At 38.5% G+C, this 23,738-nt stretch overlaps 1 protein-coding gene and 1 long non-coding RNA gene across 2 annotated transcripts in view; one reads left to right on the forward strand and one right to left on the reverse strand.

The window, feature by feature from the left end:
• gnaz (guanine nucleotide binding protein (G protein), alpha z polypeptide) overlaps window positions 1–6,908 on the forward strand; it is a 29,661-nt gene extending 22,753 nt beyond the window's left edge. Inside the window, exon 3 of the mRNA XM_079365146.1 lies at window positions 4,657–6,908. Coding sequence (XP_079221272.1) covers window positions 4,657–5,001 — 345 coding nt within the window. The 3' untranslated portion in view covers window positions 5,002–6,908. The remainder of the gene's footprint in view (window positions 1–4,656) is intronic.
• Window positions 1,146–22,056, reverse strand: LOC306837455. The gene is made up of 4 exons (XR_013780935.1): window positions 21,929–22,056; window positions 21,639–21,679; window positions 21,497–21,568; window positions 1,146–1,414 (listed from the first exon to the last, which is right to left on the reverse strand). It is a non-coding gene; the product is annotated as an uncharacterized lncRNA (long non-coding RNA).
• Window positions 22,057–23,738: the final 1,682 nt, after the last annotated feature.

A 23,738-nucleotide genomic window follows, 5' to 3' on the forward strand; every position in this document is an offset into this window, starting at 1 on the left:
CGTATTCAGAAAATTCTCCTTCTCTCAGCTGCAGCGTTTTAACCACCACACGAGTTATCAAAGACTTTACTATAATGTAATTGAACTGCTTCATATGATATCACAGTGTTTTGAAAAAGAGCTCCCCAGGAAAGGACGAAGATAGTTCAAGGACACAGTGAAAAATGATGTTAAGATTTTTGACAATATTGTCTTTACCAGGCTGCTCATATACGTTTCGATGTGGATCCCGTTCTGTGTAGCTGTTGCATTACTCAAGTGTAATGGCAGGTTATTAATTGTATGCTTTCTAGATTGATTGATTGATTTGTCTAAAATGTTATGACAATGATCTATTGTGACCTCCAGTCTCTGGTTGGTGATGAACACAACTTTCCTTGAGTATGGGCTGATAAGATGCAGGAACTGATCATGATCTAGATTATTCTCAAATGCATTGCAAAAGCAGCAGGAAAACTATGCTAAATATTCTCTACAATCTAAATACAAATTGGCAATTGGTTGAATATGGTTGGCTCGTTTTGAAGAGGCTCGAAGCACAACGATACAATTTGGCATAATTTGAATGTGTTGGTTTGTAGTTAAAGCGGGACTGTGCTAGTTTTTCACTCTGTACTGCACATGTCGCCCCTTGAGCACCGGCATTAAACCAAAACAAACTACTGCTTCTGAAGCCTTCACTCTCCTCCAGCGGCACACCTCAAACCCCTCTCTACTTCCAATCACACAAAAGGAGTTGTTTATTAGAACGCAACATTAAGCGGGAGTGACGGACGAAATTGCTCATGGGTCAAGCTGCAATAGCCTGTGTCCTGCATTGTTGTGTTAGCAGGCTAATGTTAGCACATGTCGCTTAATTCATAGCTTCTTATTGCACATACATTGATGGTATGGTTTAAATTCATACCCAGCACGTTTGCTGCCCACGGAAACAGAGACACAAGTAATTAAAGTGAAAGAGGAAACAGAAAAGGAGCTTTTCAGGTCAAGAAGACAAAACATGATGCAGAGACAATGATCTCGGAAGACAAGTCATTGGCAGCCCTTCATTTCAGACGGAGATTTTAAAAATTTACTTTTTTGAATATCAAAGTGGGCTGCACACTGAAGCGTTTTGTTTTTTTGATGGGAAACAAAGCTATGACTTTGTTGAACTTCTTGTTTAATAATCAAGCTTAATTAAGGCCCTTGCCTTTGGACTACTCTAACAGCAGGCAGCCAGATGTGAAGCAGTGTAACAGGGTAGGTGTATGTGAATCAGTGGGTGTTTACTGCTCTGAATGTTGCTCTCGCATCTGATCTCCATTAAGAAACTCCTGTCGTACGAGCACTGTAGTGGCCAGGTTAAGACTCCTTGGGCTCAGCTGGCTGCCTCCTGTCACTCTCGAAGCAGCTGGGCTCTTATTTTGACACCCTGGAAAGAAGAGGATGGCGGTCAAAGAACATGTCATGACTCTGTTCAGTGTGAGGTAACATACTTAAAAAGAGAGGACTAAACAAAATGTGAGAGTGGACTCATGGAGGAGGATTTTTGGATGAAAAAAAGAAAGTGTAAGTAAGTTACACACAATTTTGTAATAAGCAGAGGTTCCTTTTTTTTTAACTTCCAATAGTGGGTTATTTTAGGTACATAAACAATTAACTCATTTATTAGTGGGACAAAAGGTGTGTAAGATTTCTTTTCCAGTACCCAGAGGCCATTCTGCTGTACTTGTGACTTAAATGTATTTTTAGTTGGTTTTGGGAAACCTCTTTTTTCCTCCTTCTGTTTTCCCAGAAAAATGTGTCTTGTATTAATGTAGACCAAGATTACTAATTGCTGAATGCAAATATATTGTAAATTAAACACCTAGGCAATTTTTCTGGTATGCACCTCTTCTTCGCTGTTTCAGGATTTTTAATGGATACAAAGAAATAATTGGTTTGCCTGTGCACTTGTCGCAAACGATCAGAATCTGAAGATAAATCTTGCTGGCTGAATGTGCTCTTTAACTCATCATGCTTTATAAATGAGTTTTTAAAAATGTTGAGGTTAGATGCTTTAAAAAACTAGCGTACTTCTTTTTGTGGGAAGCATATCTGATTTGCCTAAGCCTAGTTTTAAAGCATTTATATCCGTCAATGGTTTGTATTGAGTTATATGGAGGCTGCTCTTCTGGACATTTCAATGTTTTTGACCGGGTGTAAAGTTGATGCTATAAAAAAACAAAAAACGGGACTACCCTAGGCTAACATGTTTGTTTGATTTACGGTAGACTTGTCAGTTTCCTAAATTTTTAATTTAGGAAATTTAGGAATTGAATTTGTTTTAATTTGATATACTTTGTAAATACCCGAGGGAGAAATTCTGGTTTGCACTCTGTTATTGTAGAGACTACATACTGTAGAGGCTTCTCACACACAGGCCTGAATCACGCACATGCACAAGCACAAGCACATGCACAAGCACAAGCACGAGCAGGACCTGTGGACATGCATTAATGGAGAGATGTCAGAGTGCAGCGGCAGCCCCAACTGGAGGCGCCTCCTGAGCTGGTGGGGCTTCAGTGCCTTGCTCAAGGGCACCTCGGCAGTGCTCGGGACATGAACCGGTGACCCAACCCATAAACCCAACCCAAATCAATACAGACTGACCTACTACTGCTCCAAAATAGTGCCCTTACACAACTACATTTTTATGGTTTTCTTTGAAAAGGCACTATAATTGTCTAATTCTTGGCTATTCCCCTCAATATCGTTCTTCATTCTGAGCAGATCTTGTGATTTGCTCAAAGCATCATGATGTTTCTGTAACCTTTAAAACAGCAGTCTTCCTTCTACCAGCCTTCCAGTCACAAGCTACTGGCCAGTGGCCACATGCCGCCAGCTGCCGCGAACAAATCCACTTATTTTCCTGTCTTTATTCTTATACATTCAACATCACATGGGCACAAAGTGTACAACATTCCTGAACCGACACACACACGCGCGCACACACAGTCGCACAGGGACTAATACTTTTCTACAAAAAGCAAAAGGCTTTAACATACCACAAATCAAATTCATTAAGAGGTATGTAAAATTAAAAAGCATACGGAGGTGGGATATGTAAATGTTCTGACAATGATGTTCCTCGAGATCACGATATAACTACACGTTTTTGTATCACGATTAAATTAGTCTTAAATTATTGACAAAATGTGTCTTACCCTGTCCTATTTATGTGCTGCACAGGGTAGACATGAATGATTACCATTACAAAGTTGTAGAAGGAATTTGTGGTTTTGCCCCACAGTGTAGGTTTGGTTTGTCAATGTTATTACTGTCCTGGTTTTCCTGGAACTTGGTGAAAGAGAGCCCCATGTGGGTGTGCAATAAGGACAGTGTATGAAAATGACTCAGGAACTAGCAGTTCAACAGACCAAATTGTCACGCAGATGTCGAAATCATAGCGCAAATGAAAGGAAGAGAGTGACGTGCAGCAAAGGGTAGATTACATTAAAGAATAAGAACCCACTGAGATGGGGATTTCAACCTCTGTACACAGGGCGTGTAACAGAACCACGAGGCTATCTGGTGCCCCAGCAACAACTGTCTTTCAGGCCAAGGATTAAAGATTGGCGCATATGTAATTCTAAGCATTTTACAGTGCGTCTGTGACGAAATGCACAATACAATGCACTGCTTTGATGATAAAACATCTTTTGACACATGTTGCTTTTAGGTCTGAAAATATGTTCAAGTGTCTCCTTTGAGTGCCCTGCTAGTTTTTACCTGATTCTCCAACAGAATATGTGGACCTATTGAAATCAATCAATCAATCTTTGTTTGTATATAATTCATAAAAGGTATTATCTTCAGACACTTTACAAAAAGCAGGTAAAAGACCTTACTTGTTGCTATATTACAAAGGCCCAGCTTCATCCATCATAGCGTGGCATGAAAAAAAACTTCCCTGAACAGGCAAACAGAGCAGCCATCTGTTGAACTGTGCTGGGTTTGAAAATGGGATGGAAGAGATGGGACAAGATAAGATGCAGAAAGAAGGAGGAACAAATGTTAACAGTGACCTGTATTATAATCTAATGGAAAGCTGAAGGCTCAAAAGAAAAAGAAAGATCACCAAATAACTTTGTGGAAGTTAAATGGAGACAGACTTTTTGTAGGCTCAGTCTTGATGTTATCCATTCAAATTGTACATACAGTCAGACTCACAAAAGCAGGTGTTTTTGTCATGGGGTACATTAAGAGTGACACACATCTACTTGGACGGGTCACAGTTTGGACTTGTCGAAAGAGAGAGGTGATAAAAAAAGAAGTATTCAGCATTTTAGGGGAGTTCAAACTCAGGTCTCTCATCTCTCTGCGGCTGAAGTCTGTTGCCATAACAAAGACAGCGTACCTTTGGTCAGTGAACTGGATATACGCCACTTTTACTGGATGACTTAAGACTTTAGATTTCCATTCTGTCGTTGCCTTCATCTTCATTCATAAATCTTGCTCCTCCCTTAAATAGTTTAATTTCTCTTTTGGGTTTTGCCTTGTCACGCGATCCTCCTCCTGTGACTGAGGTCTGATTGGACTAATTGGGTTGTTGCTTCCAAATGAAGTCTACATTTTTTCTGTATGGTCTGACATTCAGTTTTAATTTTCCTTTCTCTTTCCACATCCACACAGAGCCGTATGGCCGAGAGCTTGCGTCTCTTTGACTCCATCTGCAACAACAACTGGTTCACCAACACGTCGCTCATCCTCTTCCTCAACAAGAAGGACCTGTTGGCGGAGAAGATCAAACGCATTCCTCTGACAGTGTGTTTCCCTGACTACAAAGGGCAGAACACCTATGAGGAGGCAGCTGTGTATGTCCAGCGGCAGTTTGAGGACCTCAACCGCAACAAGGAGACCAAGGAAATCTATTCGCACTTCACCTGTGCCACCGACACCAGCAACATCCAGTTTGTGTTCGATGCTGTCACGGACGTGATCATCCAGAACAATCTCAAGTACATTGGGCTGTGCTAGGACCTGAGGTTGGGTGGGGGGTGGGGGGGGGGGGGGGGGGGGGGGGGGGGGGGGGGGCTGAGGTGGGGTTGGGGGGGGTTAGGGGAAAGTGGGCAAGAGTGGGTCAGGCAACAGCAGTCCCAGCCAACAGGCTGTATCAACAAAAAGGCATGTCAGTCTGGTGGTTTATCACTTTGAACAGGTGCAACAGAGAACTGCAGAGCAAGTGAGGTAGAGCGACGGCCGGAGATGGACAATACTGTAGATTACATTGTTTCAATAGAAACAACAGAGCAGATGGGCCATGGTCAACATGGGATTTTTGCCCAATGTGTTTGCACTGAATTTGAGTATGCAGAAACTCCCAAACACACACACACACACACACACACACACACACACACACACACACACACACACACACACACAAACACACACACACGCATCCTTATGTTTGTTCACATACTAAGTCGTTGGATCAACAGTCAAGCACTTGTGTGACAAGGCAACACTGGAATAGTAGACAGCTACCCCTACCTGCCTGCCAAACCTGAGGGCATAGGTCTGTACTGGTGGTTTTCTGTTATGTTTGTCTACTTTATTTTATTTGCCAGAGTCAATTAATGCTGCTTTACAAGAAGATTTTTGACAGAATCAACGTTCTCTTTTCGGATTTTCACCTCAACAACGGTAACCGAGTGAGTGTGCTTGTTCAAAGAGAGCCTGTATTTCTGAGGGAGGAAAAAAAAAAAAAAAGGAGATATGATGTCACAGGGTTTCTGCCTAAAACGAGGAAACTGCCACAGTGTAAAGCTAATGTGAATTACATTTTCTACACAATATTTCTGTTCATGCCCCTCCCCCCCTTCGCTCCTTCAAGTCGACTCTAAAATTGTTTTCCCTTCTTTATTTTATCTTTTTGTGCTTTAAAAAAAAAGAATACGTCTCTCAAACTTGCATTTTATAGCAGGTCACTGACTTCTCATACCAGGAGAGTGTTGTGCTCCTTAAATATGAAAGTATTCTTTATGATCATTCCAGTTTCCAGCAAGAGACGACAAAAAAACAGTGCCAAGATCAATTTTGTAAATAACACCAGATCCCATCCTTTATGTTATTTTTTTTTGTTTTGTTTTTATGGACAAATACGTTAAAACATGCATGATTTTGTTACTTTGGGATACTAATATATATTTTCTTTGGGATTATGTTCCTCTTTTCTTAGGTTTAAATAATATATTCCCAAAAATATATATAAAGTCAAACACTGTGTACGAGTGTACAGTTGTCAGAGAGGAATCTATTGAAAAGAGTTCTATGAATATAACAATGATGATTATAATGTTGTGAAAACGAAATGAGGATTTTGATGATGATTACAATGACGACGAAAAATCTCACTACAAAGTTAGCATGAGAGGAGAAAGTGGATCAAAGGAGAACAAGACTGTAGAATAAAAAAATATATAAAAAAACAAAGAAGCAAACCTTGAAAGTTCAATCTTCCTTGCATTATCTACGTTGAAATTGTCAAACAGCCAGTCAGTATGATGTGTAAATATACTGTAAGGTACACTCTTTGTTCAAACAATGAAAATAAAGGTTGAGTTGAGATGCTGTAAGTGAGATAAGGAGAGAGAAAGAGAGAGAGAGAGAGAGAGAGAGAGAGAGAGAGAGAGAGTGAGAGAGAGAGAGAGAGAGAGAGAGAGAGAGAGAGAGAGAGAGAGAGAAAGAGAAGGAGGAAACACCCCACTCTGCTCCTCCTCTTACCCTTTCTTTTTCAGTTCAGAGGGTGAAGTGCAAACAACTCAGCAAAGGGCTTCAGGCTTACATTACGGATGTCCACCTCAACAAAATACAAAACAATTAAAAAAAAAGGAATATAAAAAGGACAATAACTATGAATAAAACAACTTATGCAAATTTTTCATGGTGTAGTAAATGTGTTCTTGGGTGGTGGTTGTGTCAGAAATGCTTTAAATGTGATTTTATGTCGCATTTTTACGACCTGGATTAGAAGGATCTGTACCCTGCTTCCATCATCAGTGCCAAAAAGTGTTTGTCCTCGTCATACAATGTAGCCACTGGGGCAAGAATAATTTGTGCATAAAGTATGAAACTGAATGAAAGAACTTAGCCAGGGTGAGGTACAGATTCCACCTCAGCGAACACCAGTTTGCCACACATGTCTGGAGAATCAAAACATTTTCTTGCAGGTATTTTTGATGAAGTTAGGTTTAAAAAAAAAGAGAAAAGAAGAAAACTTCGAAATGTTTCCTACAGCACTTTACGTGTTCACTGAAAGATATTGAGGCAACGTTTACAATTGTTGTGATGACCTGGAACATGATGATGTTTCCACAGGAGGCCAGGCTGTTGCCTTTGACGCTCAAGTGATTTGAGTTTTCATGCTGACTTTCTTTCAGTCTGGGGATCATACATTAACCATTACCTTACTTTTGATGTGGTTTATATTCATCTTATATTCCACATTATTGTTCCAAATCACATCACTCAGTGGACAAATGTCTCCGGGTTATGTGGAAGATATTCTTTTGTGGATAGATTGAAGAAACAGTGGGAAATTGTTAAAGGAATGAACAAATAAATTCAATTCTGCCAAGAAGGGAGAGTTCTGCTGAAAAACATGCCTTGTGACTGTCATGGGATGGGAGTTGGTGCCGTCCCTTAAAATGACTTAAGTAACAGCAGGAAAAGACCGCGGAGCCACCCTGCACACAGATGTACATTAGCTTTGTAACAAACTAACCAAACAGCCGCTGTGCATGGACAGGCCCCTGTCAAAATAGTCTAATAAAATAAAATAATCTTCACCAATAAATTATTTGAAGAGACAAAACAAAAGCCACAAAACCGAGACGTGATGGGATACTGTAAAGATTGTGGTCAAATAGGGATATCAAACCAGATGAAAAAATCTTTTAGTCATACTCGATGAACGTAATGTGTTCTTTTTCCTAAAGCTAGTTCAACCACTGTCTTCCAAGTGTTAAATATCAGTAAATCAGGATCAAATGTTTTGTACTGAATGTTTTGTCTTTTATCTTCATCCACATTCATTATTCAGAAATGTCTCTCTTTCCTTTTTTCGATTTTGGAAATGTCAAAACAGCTTTATCCAAAAATGTAAGATTTAAGCTGGCAATGTACCAGAATCACATTTTTCATCAGCATTGAAACATCCAATATCTAATAAGGAAAAAAGACTGAGGACATTTCACAAACCGTGGGCACAAATAGGTTGGGTTTTTTTTACCGTCCCAATGATGACAGTTCTGAAACAATAAATATCCATAATCCCTGGCATGTTCCACAACCCTGCCCTGCATTTCCAAACCTCCTGAATCATTTAGATATTTTTTCACAGGAAGAAAAAAAAGAGAAAAGAGGAAGGCCCTTGCCATGAGCCTCTCTTGAACCTATTCATGTTGTTGACCAGCACTTAATTCCCTCTCTGCTTCCCTCTATTCAATCTCTTCTAAACTGTTTTTCCTCACACCACTCTGCTCGGTGTATTGTATGATTTTTTCTGTTTCCTTCTGTCTTTAGTTGTCCTCTCTTGACCCCATCCAGATGACTCCATCTTGTTTTCCTTTGTGACCCCAACATTCAAACCAGCCCTTTTATCCCCTTTGGACCTTCTACCCTTTTTCTCTGAGCTTGTCGATTTACTCCCACCTGCTCCATGGCTGTAAACCAGCTGGTGAATTTTATGGACAAGCCTTTGGGAAGCATGGAGGAGATATTTTTAGTCTTGCCATCTTAGAAGACTTTTCGTATTGAATATTTTCTCTCCGGTTATTTGCTGCAAATGTATTCCTTGGAGTCTCCACAGAAGCTCATCAGTATCATGTCCTGCCATCACCACTCTCTGTTCTGTCTTCACTTCACACAAAGAGTATTGACAGTTGAGGCTCATGTTTCAGGCTAACTCTCTTTTCACCCTCTTCTCCTTTAACCCCCTCTAACATGAGCTTACTGTCGCTGTGAGTTCAAACTAAATTAAGTCCTAAAATTCTCTCCTTTGAGAAATCTTAATTTCTGCCCTCCCAAAAAACTCTTCCTCCTTCCCCTGCCGTATCGTCCCTGCTGATCTGATCTGAATTACTTCCTGAATTATATTACCGACCCTTCCCTGACATCTGGCAGTGAACCAACAGTCTTTAAGTCATTAAATCCCTTGCCCTGATCACAAAACATAGTCTAGACTCATCTGACATCCATCAGAGACAGCAGTAAGGCATTTCTTTGGCATTCCTTCATCAAAGTTGCTTGTGGTTATGATCTGAACACTCGACTATCTAATGCAGCCATCATGCCATGACGGACAAGAACATAAAATATTGCAATTTAAAAAAAAAAATAATCTTAAGAATAATATTAATTTCTTAACATGAGGGAGTGAATCAATGGCTTTTCAAAGGAAGGTTCTTAAAATGACATTTAAAGTCAAGTCAATGTATTATCTTTAATTGAGGAGAAACACTAAACTAAAACGTTTTTGCTAAAATTGTAAGTTTAAAAGACAAACAAAAAATTAAACCAATACATTTTATTTCTCAGAAAATGACGAGACTTACATTCTAATGCAAAGTCAGTGATTTATTCAGGCTATATGCACATATTTTTATTTACCTACATGCTAAAGTAAGCATGCGAACATGCTTAAATTAACATGCATTATAATGCTATGAGAGTGATGTCATGTTTACTAAATGTATAATCTTGACATAAAAAAGTAACTGTGCTTAACAACTTTTACTGCTAGGTGTCATTCCAATTAGAGTTTTTCTGATATCGATACCATAGGCCCGCCTTTTCTAGACCTCATGGTATCAGGTGTTGGCACGTATGCTAGTCAATACATCTGTCATAACATAACCAGTAGCTTTAATCAAACTGTTTTCTGTATTTAGCAAAACACTAAACTAATAACAAAGAATGGTGATGCGTTGCAGATGGAGCCCATATCAACAATTAATACAATTAATTATATTGGGGAAAAAACATTTTTTTTATTAGAAAATGCTTATTGATGGAATAATTAAAGAAACATTTGTCTCAAGAACTACGACTGAATAAAAATCAAAAAATATTGAAGAAATGAAAATGTAACTTTGGTAACCTTGTATAGTATTTTTTTCCAATTCCAGTATGAAAGTGAAAGTATTTGATTCTGGACCAAATTGGCAGACCAGTTATAAAGTCAACAGACACACATATCAGCTGACCAATGCTTCCTCCCGTAAAGCAATGTCAGTATTAGCAGTGGGCCAGATTTCTATCTCAGCATTTATTTTGTTTTTTGCTATAACGGTATTACATCGCATTATTACAGGACTGAAAGGGGCTGGGCATCGGAACACATTGCAGCTTCGAACTGAATATGTTTGGCTGTAAGTTTTATCTTGTTCCTGCAAAGGTGTGTTGAAGGCATCTATGGTATCCACAGTCATCGTTTTTTAAACTACAGAAAGAAACACACACACTGATACAAGAAAAGAACAAAAAAACCCATCATACCCTGATATGACTCCTTTATAATAAAGTTGTTTCTACTAAATAACAATTGATGACTTTTATGTTAAGAATCTGTATAAAATATGTATAAATCAACTGAGCTTCAACCTTGCTACAATTAGCAAAGATTTTAAATCACACTGTCTGGAGTTTTAGTATAAAAGCTAGCAAATTAGCTTATGAGCTCACGTGATAAACATTCAGTTTTTTTTAAGGGAAAAGCCGCAGTGGACCGTGGTAACGGGATCCATGGGAATTTGTTTCAGGTTAGTTTGTTTGTAGCATAGAGTGATACGCTGATGCATGTCAGCCCACTAGCGTGTTGGCCCAAGGGCTAACCCTAGCTGAGGTTAGCTCACATGCCTCGTTTTTCTTTTCTTTTCTTCCAGATGAAGTGAGAGCAAAATCCACAGTGTGTGGGTACTTGGATGGCAACCGTTCCATCTATCATCTTGTCCAGAGTGTTTTATTAGTGTTTATTTAGCTGCTCTTGGCACTAACACTGAAAATATCAGCATGTGCTGTTTAGTAAGGTACAGACTGCTTTAGCAGCCAATCTCACTCACTCTGACTCATCACCCAGGTAACAAAGGAAATGAATGATGAATGTTTGATAGTATATACAGAAAATATAGATAGAAAAAAAAATCATTGATAGCACTAAATCACAATCCTTGTTGTATTATAATCAGAATTGCAATATAAATAAAATCGGCATCCAAGAAGATAAAATCGAATCTTTACAATAGCACATATCAGCTCTAGTAGCTGGAAGGTTGAGCAGTAGGTGTGTGTTTAATCCGTTGATGACAAAGAAACTTTTCAAATGAATAGCAACATGGATATAATATCAAAGTTGCTGTAACCAGCCAATTTATACATCAATGCATAAATCCCAGAAAGCTGTGTACCAGAGAAATACGTGATGTGCTCATAATATTTCTTTATATCCACAGCTATAACCTCTCTCATGAAGTTCTCATCCATACAGTAGCTTTTTTCTTTCTAAGGGCCTCCAAACAATGCTCCAATGGTTGAGTCAACTCAAGACTGATCTTCCATTTTCAATTTAAAAAAGCCGAAAAATATCTGGCCTAACAAGGTAACCACATTTTTTTTTGTGTTGCTGTGAAAAGCAAATCTAACACTTCTGCTGCACCTCCTTTAATGTAATGAAAACATGATACCTTACAAGACCTTTAGTGTTACCAAAAGCCTTTATCAAGTAAACCTAAAAGTGCCTTTGGGCATCTGATAAGATGCAAGCCAGCATTCCTCTGCTACAGCAAAGGACATACATGTGACTGATGTTTATCTGAACCACAGAGAATGAGTGTGATAGCATTATGGACTGTTCCTATGTAGAGTGAATAATAAAAATAGGAAAGTGGATTTGGGCTTTTTCTTACTAGTTCATATAATTTAGACCTAAATGTATTAATCACAAGACAGTATCCATAATCAGATTCCATCTTTTTTCTATTGTAAACAAACCATCTTATTTAAACAACTCTTTTATCATCTATAATGTAATGTAACTTCAGAAAATTTATGAAATTGCTCAAATAAACCACAAGCAAAGTAAGAAGCAGATTGAATAATTTGGAAACCAAATCACCACAAAACAAATCCACCAAAAGTAAAAAAGAAGCAGTTTCATGAACTAATGTGTCCAACCCTATATAGCACATGTGGTACTGCTAGTCCTCAACACAAGTCCCACACAAGTGCCATCTGCAGACAAGGCAAGAACATCACAGTCTGATAAACATGAATAAGAGACTTGAAGTCACACTGAACAGATCTAATATGGGCATCCAACGATACAACTTTTGCTTATTCAGGGCCAGATCGTTTATTCAGGACTAAATATGTTTCCGGTGACAGCAGGGTTGACCAAGCAATCTGACCAAGATGTCCCTCTCCCCAGTAATATTCATCAGCTACTCCTGAAAAAGTCTGGGGTTTTCTTATGCCAGATGGGATATATCCCTCCAGCCAGTTCTGGCCGTCTAACTGGGTCTCTTCCCAGTTGGACATACCTGGAATACCTCCAAAGAGACGCATCCAGGAGGCATCCTAATCAGAGGGCCATACCACCTCAACCAGCCAATACTTATTAACATAGTTTTCAGTATCTTTATGAGTTCACCGCTACTGGATAGATCCTGTCTCTCTTAAGCTAGCCTGTCTGATAAAGGAACAACCCATTAGCGGGACAACAGCTTAAGTAAGCCTTCAACCAACAAGCTAACATTACCATTAGCTAGGAAATTAATTGCTCTCTTATAGTATGGTGCAGCATCAAATTAGACAAGGGTGTCTAAAAATGTCTGACTTTGTGCCGAGAAGGCACAAAGCTCTCAGTTTGGTGATACAGGGACACAAAGGCTTCCTGTAACGGTATCAGGACCCCCTACTCCTGAAGTACCCCCCACATGACAGTGATTAGCATTGTATACTTGTAGACTAAGCATAGTCTTATTTTATACTGAAATACTTTAAAAATAGTTTTGATTTTAGTGGTTCCTGAGGTTACAATCTATTCCTGTTTCTCTTCCCCATATCTATCTCAAAGACAGGGGTGATCTCAAAGAGAAAATATGTTTAAAAGCTCTTGAAAATAAACCAAACTGCGTCAAAGTTACAATGCAGGTCAATTTATGTTACCATGATGGATTAGTGACTGATAATAAATAATGGATTTAGAAATATCACATAACTGAGTGATAGCATGCTGTGGTTTGTTTCTTTAACTTTAGTTAATTATCTGCCAATCAGAACAGGTTTTAGGACAGCTTGCACTGTGGTGGGCAAATAGTTTGGGATGTGAACTGCTTTTCGGTTTGGTAGCAAATAAAAAAAGCACCTTGTCCATGGGGTAAACTGTGTCTTCTCAGCCTCACCATGCCTTTGCTTTTAGTCCAGTCTATATTTTTTGTCGAGCAAACACTGTGAAACTTATTATTTTGGCTCAGTAATTTCATGAACAGCTTGCTATTTATTGAAGTGAAATACTTATTGAGCTCTTAAAACACATTTCCTAAATGCCCGCCTTCTCTAATTGCCATAATTTGTGCCCGGTCTGGAGAAAAATCACACTTGTTAGGTGTTTCGATGTTGGCGCAATAGTTGCAGGCAATTTCAGGGTGAGTAAAAATAAACAGACTCCACCTGTCATCTGCAGTACTGCCTACTACACTCAAACACACACTCGTTTGACATCACTGGCAGACTGTTTTGGTTCCTCATCTGTGAGCAAACCATTGTGAAATGTTTTCATGTGCAAGAAAAGTTTTCTTTGACCAAACCACATTAATGGCTGACTTATGTCTACACAATCAAATCACTGTATTTCCTTACAAAACCAAAGCATCTTAGGGAGGCGTTACTGATGTGAAGCAACATTTTATCGAAAGAATGAGGACTATCTCTTCTGGCAGCTCGAAGTTGTGTATGGGATTGGTAATGAAGACCAGTCGTCTCTTTTATAAGACAGTACGTAGAACAAGAAACCATACTTAAAGTGTATAGCAAAAGAAACTGGAAATGCTGTGCATCAAAAGAAAATCTGATTCATAGAACCATGCATAAGCACACCTTCAAGCTGAGTTCCTTTAGTAAAACACGCATTACATGCAGGTAATGAAGATCTGCTGAGTGATGAGAAGGCGACTATATCGTATCTACAATCATCGTTATTTTAAACTACAGTAAAATCCACACACGCTGATTCAAGGACAATATTTAAATAAAATTAAATTACTGCTTCTATGGTCCCCCTTGTTTCATGCTTATTGGTGTTACTTAAAATGTCACATCAGACAATTAAGTTAGAATACTATCCGTTTACCTGGGCCCCAGATGAATAAAGGTGAAACGATGCTGATAATATCAATCAGAGTTTTAAAACATTTTAAAAAGTTTTAATATTGAAAGCCATTTAGAAGAAACAGATCACCAAAGACACATAAACTGTTGATCTGAATGATTATGTTGAAATAAATCTGTTAACAAAATTCAAAATTTAACGATATTTCGTTTTTTACCTCACCACCTATGTTGCCACCTATGAGGCTTGATTGGTTTATGAAAAACGAACCATTCTTGACTTGCAATCAACCCTTAAACAGTGACAAATTATTTAAAAGAACAGCTTACAAATACAGTCTCAATAATTTAATGAAAGTAATTTACCAAGCAGCTGAGCACCATATTTAGATATGGTACTTACTTGGGGTCTAAATAAAGCATCAGATGGGAACTATTGTTATCTCCAGTTCAATGCATTTCTGTATTTCTATTCAGCATAGATACAAGAATGTGTTGAGCTGGATCAGCTCTTCACTTTGAATTGACTTTTCATGTTCTTTGTTGACAACAAGACAAATATAGAACATCACCAGACTTATTTTTAAAGATAGAGGAAGAAGTAGGAGTTATTGTTTCGCTCCCAAAGCATTCCCAATACTGTACTGACTTGATTATAAGGGATGTGGTAAACTACTCCTGCTTTAAATATCTGCATCAACGATTGCATCTATTCTTTATTCTCTCCTCTAGATTCAGTGACAAGTGAAATTCCTAATTTTACATAAAATACTGTGCCAGGACTTGTGTTAGAAATACAGGGTTAGTCACTATAAATGACTAACCCTTATCTGTCAAATCCTGATTTCTGTCCTCATCAAGAACACAGCTGCTTCTATTTCCCAATTTATTTTTCGATCTTCTCCATTTCCTCGGTGACCCTCCATTTGAAACTCCACTTAAAAGACGTTATTCATTTCCAGCCTCAGTAAGCCCTTTTGTTGTCATATGTTCCATTACTTCACAAAGATAGCATTTCAGGGAGGCAATCCACCTTTAATTAATAGGATTAGAGGCTTCCAAATTCTGGGCAATCTGCCCTCCTGCCATACTTCATTACCCCGTCTAAAAGTAATGCTTTATCATCAACATGGTCTAACCTTACTTTTCCCCCAATTTTAGTCTTGATTTGTCCTCTTCTAATAATAAAACACAAATTCATCATGCACTCCCACAGTAAAATGTTCAGACTTTCTTTCCATCCATTTCTCTGCTTTAGAGATATTTACAGAAGTATGAGGCAGGCTGTCCCAGAGAAAACAGTAAATCTCAAATTAGAGAGTGTGATTTAAGTTTGCCAAGCACGAAACATTTTGTTCTCAAAGATCAAAGCTTTTATATATTGAGTAAGTAAACTCAGAAATATGTTCATCCGATTGTTTCCATTGACTGTTCATTTAAATTTAAGGTCCTACAAAGTCTTAGCCCTTTCTCTGCATAAAAGTTACTAAGTGTTTCTGTTGCAGCAAATGCAGACACAGGGATATAATCAAACATTTATAATTTCATAATTCTAGTGGTAGCTTACTGACAAGAGGCCAATTTACATAAGAGGTCCCTTATGTATTCTACTATGGCAGATAAGTGCAAAGACTCAGGGGCAACTCAATACATAAAGAAAAACATGCAGTATATTCAGCAACGATGCCTTAGGACCAGAAGTGAAAAAGATTTACAAATGACCACTGCCTTGGTTTTAAAGACAGTTATAGACACTGTGACATATTGTTTACATCAGGGGTTATTTCCCACAGGGGTTTGAATGTTATTTGGTCATCAACTAAATAGAAAAAAGAAAACTGCCTGAGTCTCTGGGAGTTATCATTTGTCATCTGACAGTTATAATGAGGGATTTAATGATCTCCAGTCTCGTGATGAATAGTTTGACTTTGAATATTCTAACTTGGATTCTTTTCTTTTTTAAAAGCTCCTTTTTTAAGGACTTTTTATTCTGTTCTGAACCAAATTCAAAATAATGCAGAAGCCTCTTCATGATGTACAAAAGAAAAAGAAAAGTTTGTTAAGGTGATCATCAGGTGTTGTCAGATTCATTTAGTAATGTCGCAGAGACAGGAAGTGCCTCTTTCTACACGTTTCATTGAAATGTGCAATGTGTGCTCATTTTTAAACTGCATTGGGGAATAGAGATCAACAGTGACCACCCACTTTTTTGGCTGCTCTGGTTCAGGAAATACATTTCCCCATCCAAATCCTCTGTTGACAATTGATAACATCTTTACACGCTTATGTATATTGATACTTTTGGGGGGTTTTTTTCTTTTAAAGATTTATTTTTGGCCTTTTCGCCTTTATTATAGAGAGAGGAAGGTGGATAGAGTCGGGAATCAGGGAGAGAGCGAGGAGAGACATGGGAAAGAAGCCACAGGCCGGGCACGAACCCGGACCGCCCGCGCGAGGAGCATAGCCTCGCTACATGGGACACGCGCGCTGCCGGTGCGCCACCAGCGCCCACTATTGATACTTTTTTAATCCTGGAACTAGGCCAACCAGCTACCCAAACACTCATATCTATAAAACATTTCATTTGGCAGAAAAAACATAGATTGAAAAACTGAGAAAAAAGCAAATGTACAAGACTGTGTACATCTTTTTTTTTTTTTTAAAGGAAGGAATGACAAATCCAACAATCAAGTACAATTCTAACAAGACCCAACTAATGTTGGTTTAGCCAAATTCTGTCTAAACATACATTTGTCTTTTTTGACATATTTATATTGTTAATAATAATGTTTAAATATTTCACTTTGTGATTATAAAGTGGGACGAACTTCCAAGAACTTAAGCTGATTCAAGCTCCACCAATCAAAGACATCAATATGACACTCTAGGATTGCGGGTAGTGTAGTCCTTTCCTCCCCAGATAGTGAATAAACCATGTTTTCCTTCAAAGAGGGGTGTTATCTTAAGAACTTGTTTCTTCTACAGAAGTGTACACTATTATTTTACACTCGGGTAGCTCCTGGTCTAATTACAGGAAGAAACAAAATCCTGATTTCACTCCTGACTTTGTGTTACAGCCTGTATTTGAGTCATTTATCAATGGATCCACCTTAAGGTTTTTTACAAGACAGCAGGTATAGTGACAGGACAAAAGAAGAAGATTTCCTTTGACTAAGCACTCACTAATGATGCCATGTTTCGCGACTCCTTCAATAAAGACATTTGTAATTTTGCTGTAACACTAGAAATATATTGGCTACAGTTTTCCACTTCATAGTAAAAACGGATTTCTCTCTCAGTAACACAATCTATACGCAAAATAAAGGGATTCTACGTAAAAGTTGACTGACTGGACACTTCCGGAAGTAATAAGCAGACAAACAGCTGAACAGAACCCTTTTAGCCACATAATATTTAGGTTCAAGACTGCCTATCTGTAATAAGTATAACTGGGTCCTTCTCGGTCTGCTGTTGGGAATGAAAATAATAATCATAAATATACATCACAGGATGCCATTCTTTTAAACGCAGAGGAAAAACATGTTTTTAAGGTATTGCTTTTGTTGTTTTGTTACCATGGTAAGCAAACACACTGAGCACTTTCAAGTAAGATATTGCGATATAAACTTGAGTTGCCACTCAACAGTATATCAGCTGAAACCTAACCTTTAGGCAACAAGTCAGCAGAACATTTTGTGTGATCAGGGAATATTTTTGAAATAGTCTCAAATCATGAGTTCTTTCTATAATGTGATTGTTGTATAGTGACAAGAAGAGAAGTTTCTTCTTCCCTTCACAGTGATGTGTGACAGTGTTGTGTCAGCAGTGTTGTGCTACTCTGCCCCCTTGTGGCAAATGAATCACAAAAGGTTTACTGTATACTTCAATAAACTTATAAAGTTTAACTTCTGAGAAAACTGCCGGCCCCACATCAGAACATTTTGGTAAGGGTTTTTTCTAAGACTTTAATGTAAGTTTAGATGATTTCTCCAAGGATGTGTCTTTAAAATCAGACTACAGTTCTCTCTAACCTTTAGGCTTTTATATTAAATCTCTTTGTTAACCACAGATTACAATGCAAGTATCACACAATATCGAGACACTTTGTTCCACCCCGTGCAAGGTAGTGGTCCCAGATGGGAACAATATTTTAGTTTGAGGGAGAGTAAGTTGAATTTAATTAAATGAACATGTACTGTGCTATTCCTATGCATGTTTCTGATTAGTCTCTGTTGTGCAAAATGAAACTGTTAAAGTGCGGAGGAGCTGTTTGTCAACCAAAGAAACAAAGCTCTCATTGTTTTAAAGTAATTCGCTGCACGAGAGGTTTCTTCATTTCTTTGGATTTAACTGATGTTGGTTTCAATTGTTCTTTCAACCAACATCAAAACTAATGTACACCTTATGTTTGGGAAAAAACTATTGCTACCCAATTTGTTCCCAGTATCACAACACCCATACTGTTAAAAGTTGTGGCTAAAGCGCTGTGGAAAAATACAGCCTGCATTTTCTCTTTATTTGAACGGACCGATGACTTTTTATTGTCGCTCTGAACACCTTTGTGCCTTTAACCTTAAGCGAGGCAGCTTCTTACCTTGCTCTGTTATAGGCACAATGCAAAACAAAAATAAATGTTCTTGCTCTCAATTCAGTTAACAGTGGGATTTTTCAGCTCTGCAATTATTGACTCTACTAGGTAACAGTGTGTTGAACTAGTGGAGAGCCCTCAGAGGCCCTGCTGTAATAAGTTGTTTCCTCTCTCTCTCCTGTTGACCTCACAGCTGAGGGTAAGTGGCTGTTGATTGATGAGTAGCTCAGCTGAGGCTCAGTACATGCCGCTGGGGGCTGAAGAAGGGCAGTAGACACCTCGCCCCCGTTCCCACAGTTTTCTGCTCACGTGCAACCCCGTGTGATCAGACGGGGGGGGGGGGGGAGTGGGAGTGGGTTTGACGTAAAGGGGAGCCTCATCTCTAACGACTGACGAGGGGCCCTTGTGCAAGCTCTCGTTGATCACCCTGAAGCCCTCCCCTCACCCGTGTCACCCCATATGCCATCAACAGCTCGCTGAGTGAAAACCCCCCTCGCTCCTTGTCATGACTTGTGGTCACAATGCCTCTTTGTTATCCGGTATGGAAGTTTGCCCAGAGACGATGTGGTTATTACAAGTATTAAAACATAAATTAATGATTGTGGCTGAACACAGAACATAGTAATACGCGTCTTCACTGATTATTGACTTGACTTGAGTTTCTTTGAGATTCATTATTTGCAAACAAGGGCCTTCATTTATCAACAGTGTGTAGGAAATGTTCTCAGTTCTATCTTATGAATGAACTTTATTGCACAAGAACAAAAAAAAAACATGCGGATGACGTGCGTATGCACATCAATAAGTAATTAGTGTTAATAAATCCAACATGTCCAGCAGGCTCGTGCATGATGGGGGACCTTTGCATTCAGAAGAGCCTCGAATCAACCATATGTGGTAAGACAATCCTTTAAAAACCACATGAATATATGTACTTCCCTGGAATAATGGACAAGAGAGCAAAGAAAAGGAGATTCATAACAACCTTAATGAAAGTAGGATGATGCTGGTATTCAGCTCAGTGTAGAAAACAACGCACGAAAAAAGAGATTCCAAAAAGACATTCCAAAGTAAAGGTAGACGTTGATCATGTCCACTCGTTTCATGGGAATGTTCTTACGCACTCATTACCCACACATCCATGCACACGCCCTGTAGATAAATGAGGGCCCAGGCCTGCGGGTTGGTTTCCCTCTTTCTGTTCTTTGGCCCCTCAGCCAGAGAATCCTGTATCAGACTGGTATGTAGGAAGACGTTTATAAGACACAGTTCTGTTTGTAATGATCCCTGGACACTCAACACTCTGTTTGCCAAAGACAAGTACAATGTTTTGCCACACCGTTTGGACTTCCATGGGGAAAGGACTTCTGCTAAAGATTGAGTTCTTGCTCTATTTGTTTTTGTGTGTGCATGCTGTTGTTTTTATACAAAACTTCTGAAGGGTTATACTCAGACGTCTGGTGAAATGTAAAATACCTGGGGGCCAGTCGAAGGCTAAAGATTCTTTTTGCGTTTAAAATCTGGACTAAAATCAGCGAGTGTGACCGAGTCTAATCCCAACAGAGCATTGGCCTCATTCCAGTGATTGATTCTCATTCAAGTGAATATTGATTGTCCCCGTTTAGAGATTTCAAGCAGCCATTTGTAAAAGCACCAGTCTGATAACTCCCCCTTACATCTCTTCCTCTACACATTATTATATTTTGGTTGAAAAGGCAGTAGTAATGGTTGGGCTTTATTTTTCTGTATTTAACCAATTATAGAACATTAACACAACATAAATAACATGATAATGTATGTTATGTGTGAATAACACAACTCTGTCTTTATTCTACAACAGCACTAGAGAATGAAAGTGTTTTATCACACCACTGTTCATAAATGATTTTTGCTCTATATTTCATTTTATACAAGAACACTAACAAAAAAAATGCAATGTTTAACTTATCTTCCTCCTTTTGTATGTTCTCCGGTCCTGCCTGTACCATCATGTTTGACAGATAACATTTTAACCTTGGACACGGATGTTAACATTACAGTTACAGATATACTGAAAGCAGAAATTCGGTGGGTCAAAGCAGTCAGGAAACTCTGGGACATACAGTACATGGTAAATATATCTACAGCAGGGCTACCGCTACTGTAGATATGCCCCGAATTAGAAAAATCAACGTCAATCAATATTTAGTTAGTATACCCTCAGCAATACAATATATCAGCCTTCAATAAACCAATGCTTGCTCAGTGAGCGAGAATGAGGAACTGTTTCTTTTGGAGGGTAGAAGGGATTCTTGAGGCAACTTAATGATTTTTTTTTTTTTTTAATGAAATTTCTCCCCTGATTACACTGGGTCCATATTTGGCTCTATCACATTGTAAAGTTGCACTAACTGTAAGGCCAATGTTTTGTCTAAGTGTTCTTTCTTTTTGTTACTAAATGGACTTGAGCTTGTACCGCCTTTTTCTAGCTTTCTGACTGTTCTTAAAGTATTTTTTTTTTTTTTTTCACACTGCAAGTCATGCTGACACTTCCACTCATTCAGGTAATATACTCACCATCACTCTCAGATGAGGTGTATAGGCCATCATTTCAGAGTGATTCACAACCAGAGCAAGGTGTTTGGAGTCCTTAACAAGATTTAAAAAAGAAAAGAAAAGAAAGAATGATGCAATGTTCTGCCTTGATCAGTTTCTTTACCTGAGTAATCATCCTCCCTGAGGGAACATTCAGAGGTTAACCTGCAGTATTAAGTAATGAAAGTAGACTCCAACTTTACATTTCAACATTATTGTGTTTAACATATATTGCACCACCAAGATTCATGGCATTATCTATTATATATTACTCTGATAGCTGCCATTAGGCACAAGAAGACACAGCTTATCTGTGATAGTAGGCAACTTTCATTTGAATAAACTATCAACTTCTTCCATCTCATCAAATTTCAATCTTTGAAAAGTAAACACTGTCTTAGAAAAGTACCCTACCTTTTGCATGCTCAATGTTTTCCTTCTGAATAAGGTTGAGGGGCTCAGATGGGGCTGGGGCGTTATGTAGTAATCATCCTCTTCATCATGACCTGAAAACAATCATTTACATTGACATTAATTCAGTGTTTTTCCAACTGTACTTTGATATGGTGGTTTTAAAGGGATTGGTTTAAACGTGTAGATTGACATATCATGTTGCTAATCAGAGAGCAACATTAGGCAGCTACCCTACGCTGTAATGTGCGTAACGTTCAGTGGTTGATTACGTCGGGCGGTTACGTTAAAGTGTATTTAACAGAAGTAGTGGAGCAAACCCAGCTCACTGAATCAGTGGCTTAAGACAAGAGAACGCTCATTTAATATCTGTTCCTACACTTGTTCTCATTATAGACTAGGGAGATAATGTGCTATCTGTCACAAGGAGGCGCAGCTAACAACCTGAACGAGGCTAACAACTTTAGCTGGTATCTTGGAAAAGAATTTGAGCTTCATATTCGCACTTTGGGAAAAAAATAATAATGCTCTACTGACCCTTACATCACACTGTAAATGTCTACAGACCGGCACTTCCTTTTGTGACGATTACCATGAATGTAAAACAGGTGAGATGGGGGGATTGTGATCATCCCGCTACATCTGGATGACACCATCTAAATGGAGAGGTGGGGTGGTCCGACTACTTAGGGTAAGAGCTTGCACATAATTATACAAATACCACATAATGTTAAATGACAAAACAGCATGGTCAGATCAACTAAGCCCATGGTTGGATTTAAAAAAAAAAATTGAAACAGCAAAATTAAAATGCATACATTCTTTGAACCTCTAATCAATCTTACTGTAACGCTGGACCAGGTTTGCCATGACTAAAAGAATTATTGTTAATTGTGTGACCCGATCAAGTTCTTTTATTAGTTTGATTGTCCTGTAGGGACACCTAGTGGCCGCCCAAAGTATTATATATACTGTATTTGTTTTTCATAAATGAAGGGGTTTGTTTCCTGTTTTTCAGTGGGAATTGATGGGGAATGATACCTTATCAACGTTATAACATTGACAACCAGCCAATTAATTACCAGAAAATACATGCATTAGTCTTCAGGACAATAAGGAACAGTGTAGGGTTCCCTGTGGGTGGGGTTAAGGGCCTTTTATTTCTGATAGTGTTACAGTGAAAGAGGAAATATTTCAATAGATCAAAAGAAATGCTTGCCAGTAAACATAGACTTATAAGATACGTTTATTTACTTGCTTTGTCTACGATTATTCCAGCTTTTTTAACTGTACTTGTAGAACTTATTTGATTGCTTTGTAGATTTGCAGGCACATTTATGTCGCTATGTGAGTTCTGTCACATTGCTTGGGGCAGATACTTGAGAAAAATGGCAAATTAACAGAATCTTGACTTGAGTGAACAGTTTTACAAAAGGGGCCCCTCCCTAGATTAAATTGCTACTCTGTAAAAAAAAAAAAAAAAATTAAACAAATATTATACAAATTAAACAAATATGTCAGTCCATCATAATATCAGGGAAATATGTTGTTAGTTACTGTACTTACCAATTGTATGATTGACAGAGCTTTCAAGTCACTGAGGGGGCCGATGAGGACGATGATGAGGATGTTGCAGAGTTTTTGAGTCAACGTACAGAAATCGTCATTTTTATTTTAAAAGTCTTTGTTTATAAAGTGATACGCATTCAGCAGCAGCCTGGAGGAGTTGATTTCAAGGTTTTGTTTTTAAACCTGTTTCGTTACATGTGGTATTTCCTTGCGGGTTGATCATTAACAAGCTTATTTGCGGAAA

This window comes from Symphodus melops (assembly GCF_947650265.1).
Source record: "Symphodus melops genome assembly, chromosome: 16".
Lineage (NCBI taxonomy): Eukaryota > Metazoa > Chordata > Actinopteri > Labriformes > Labridae > Symphodus > Symphodus melops.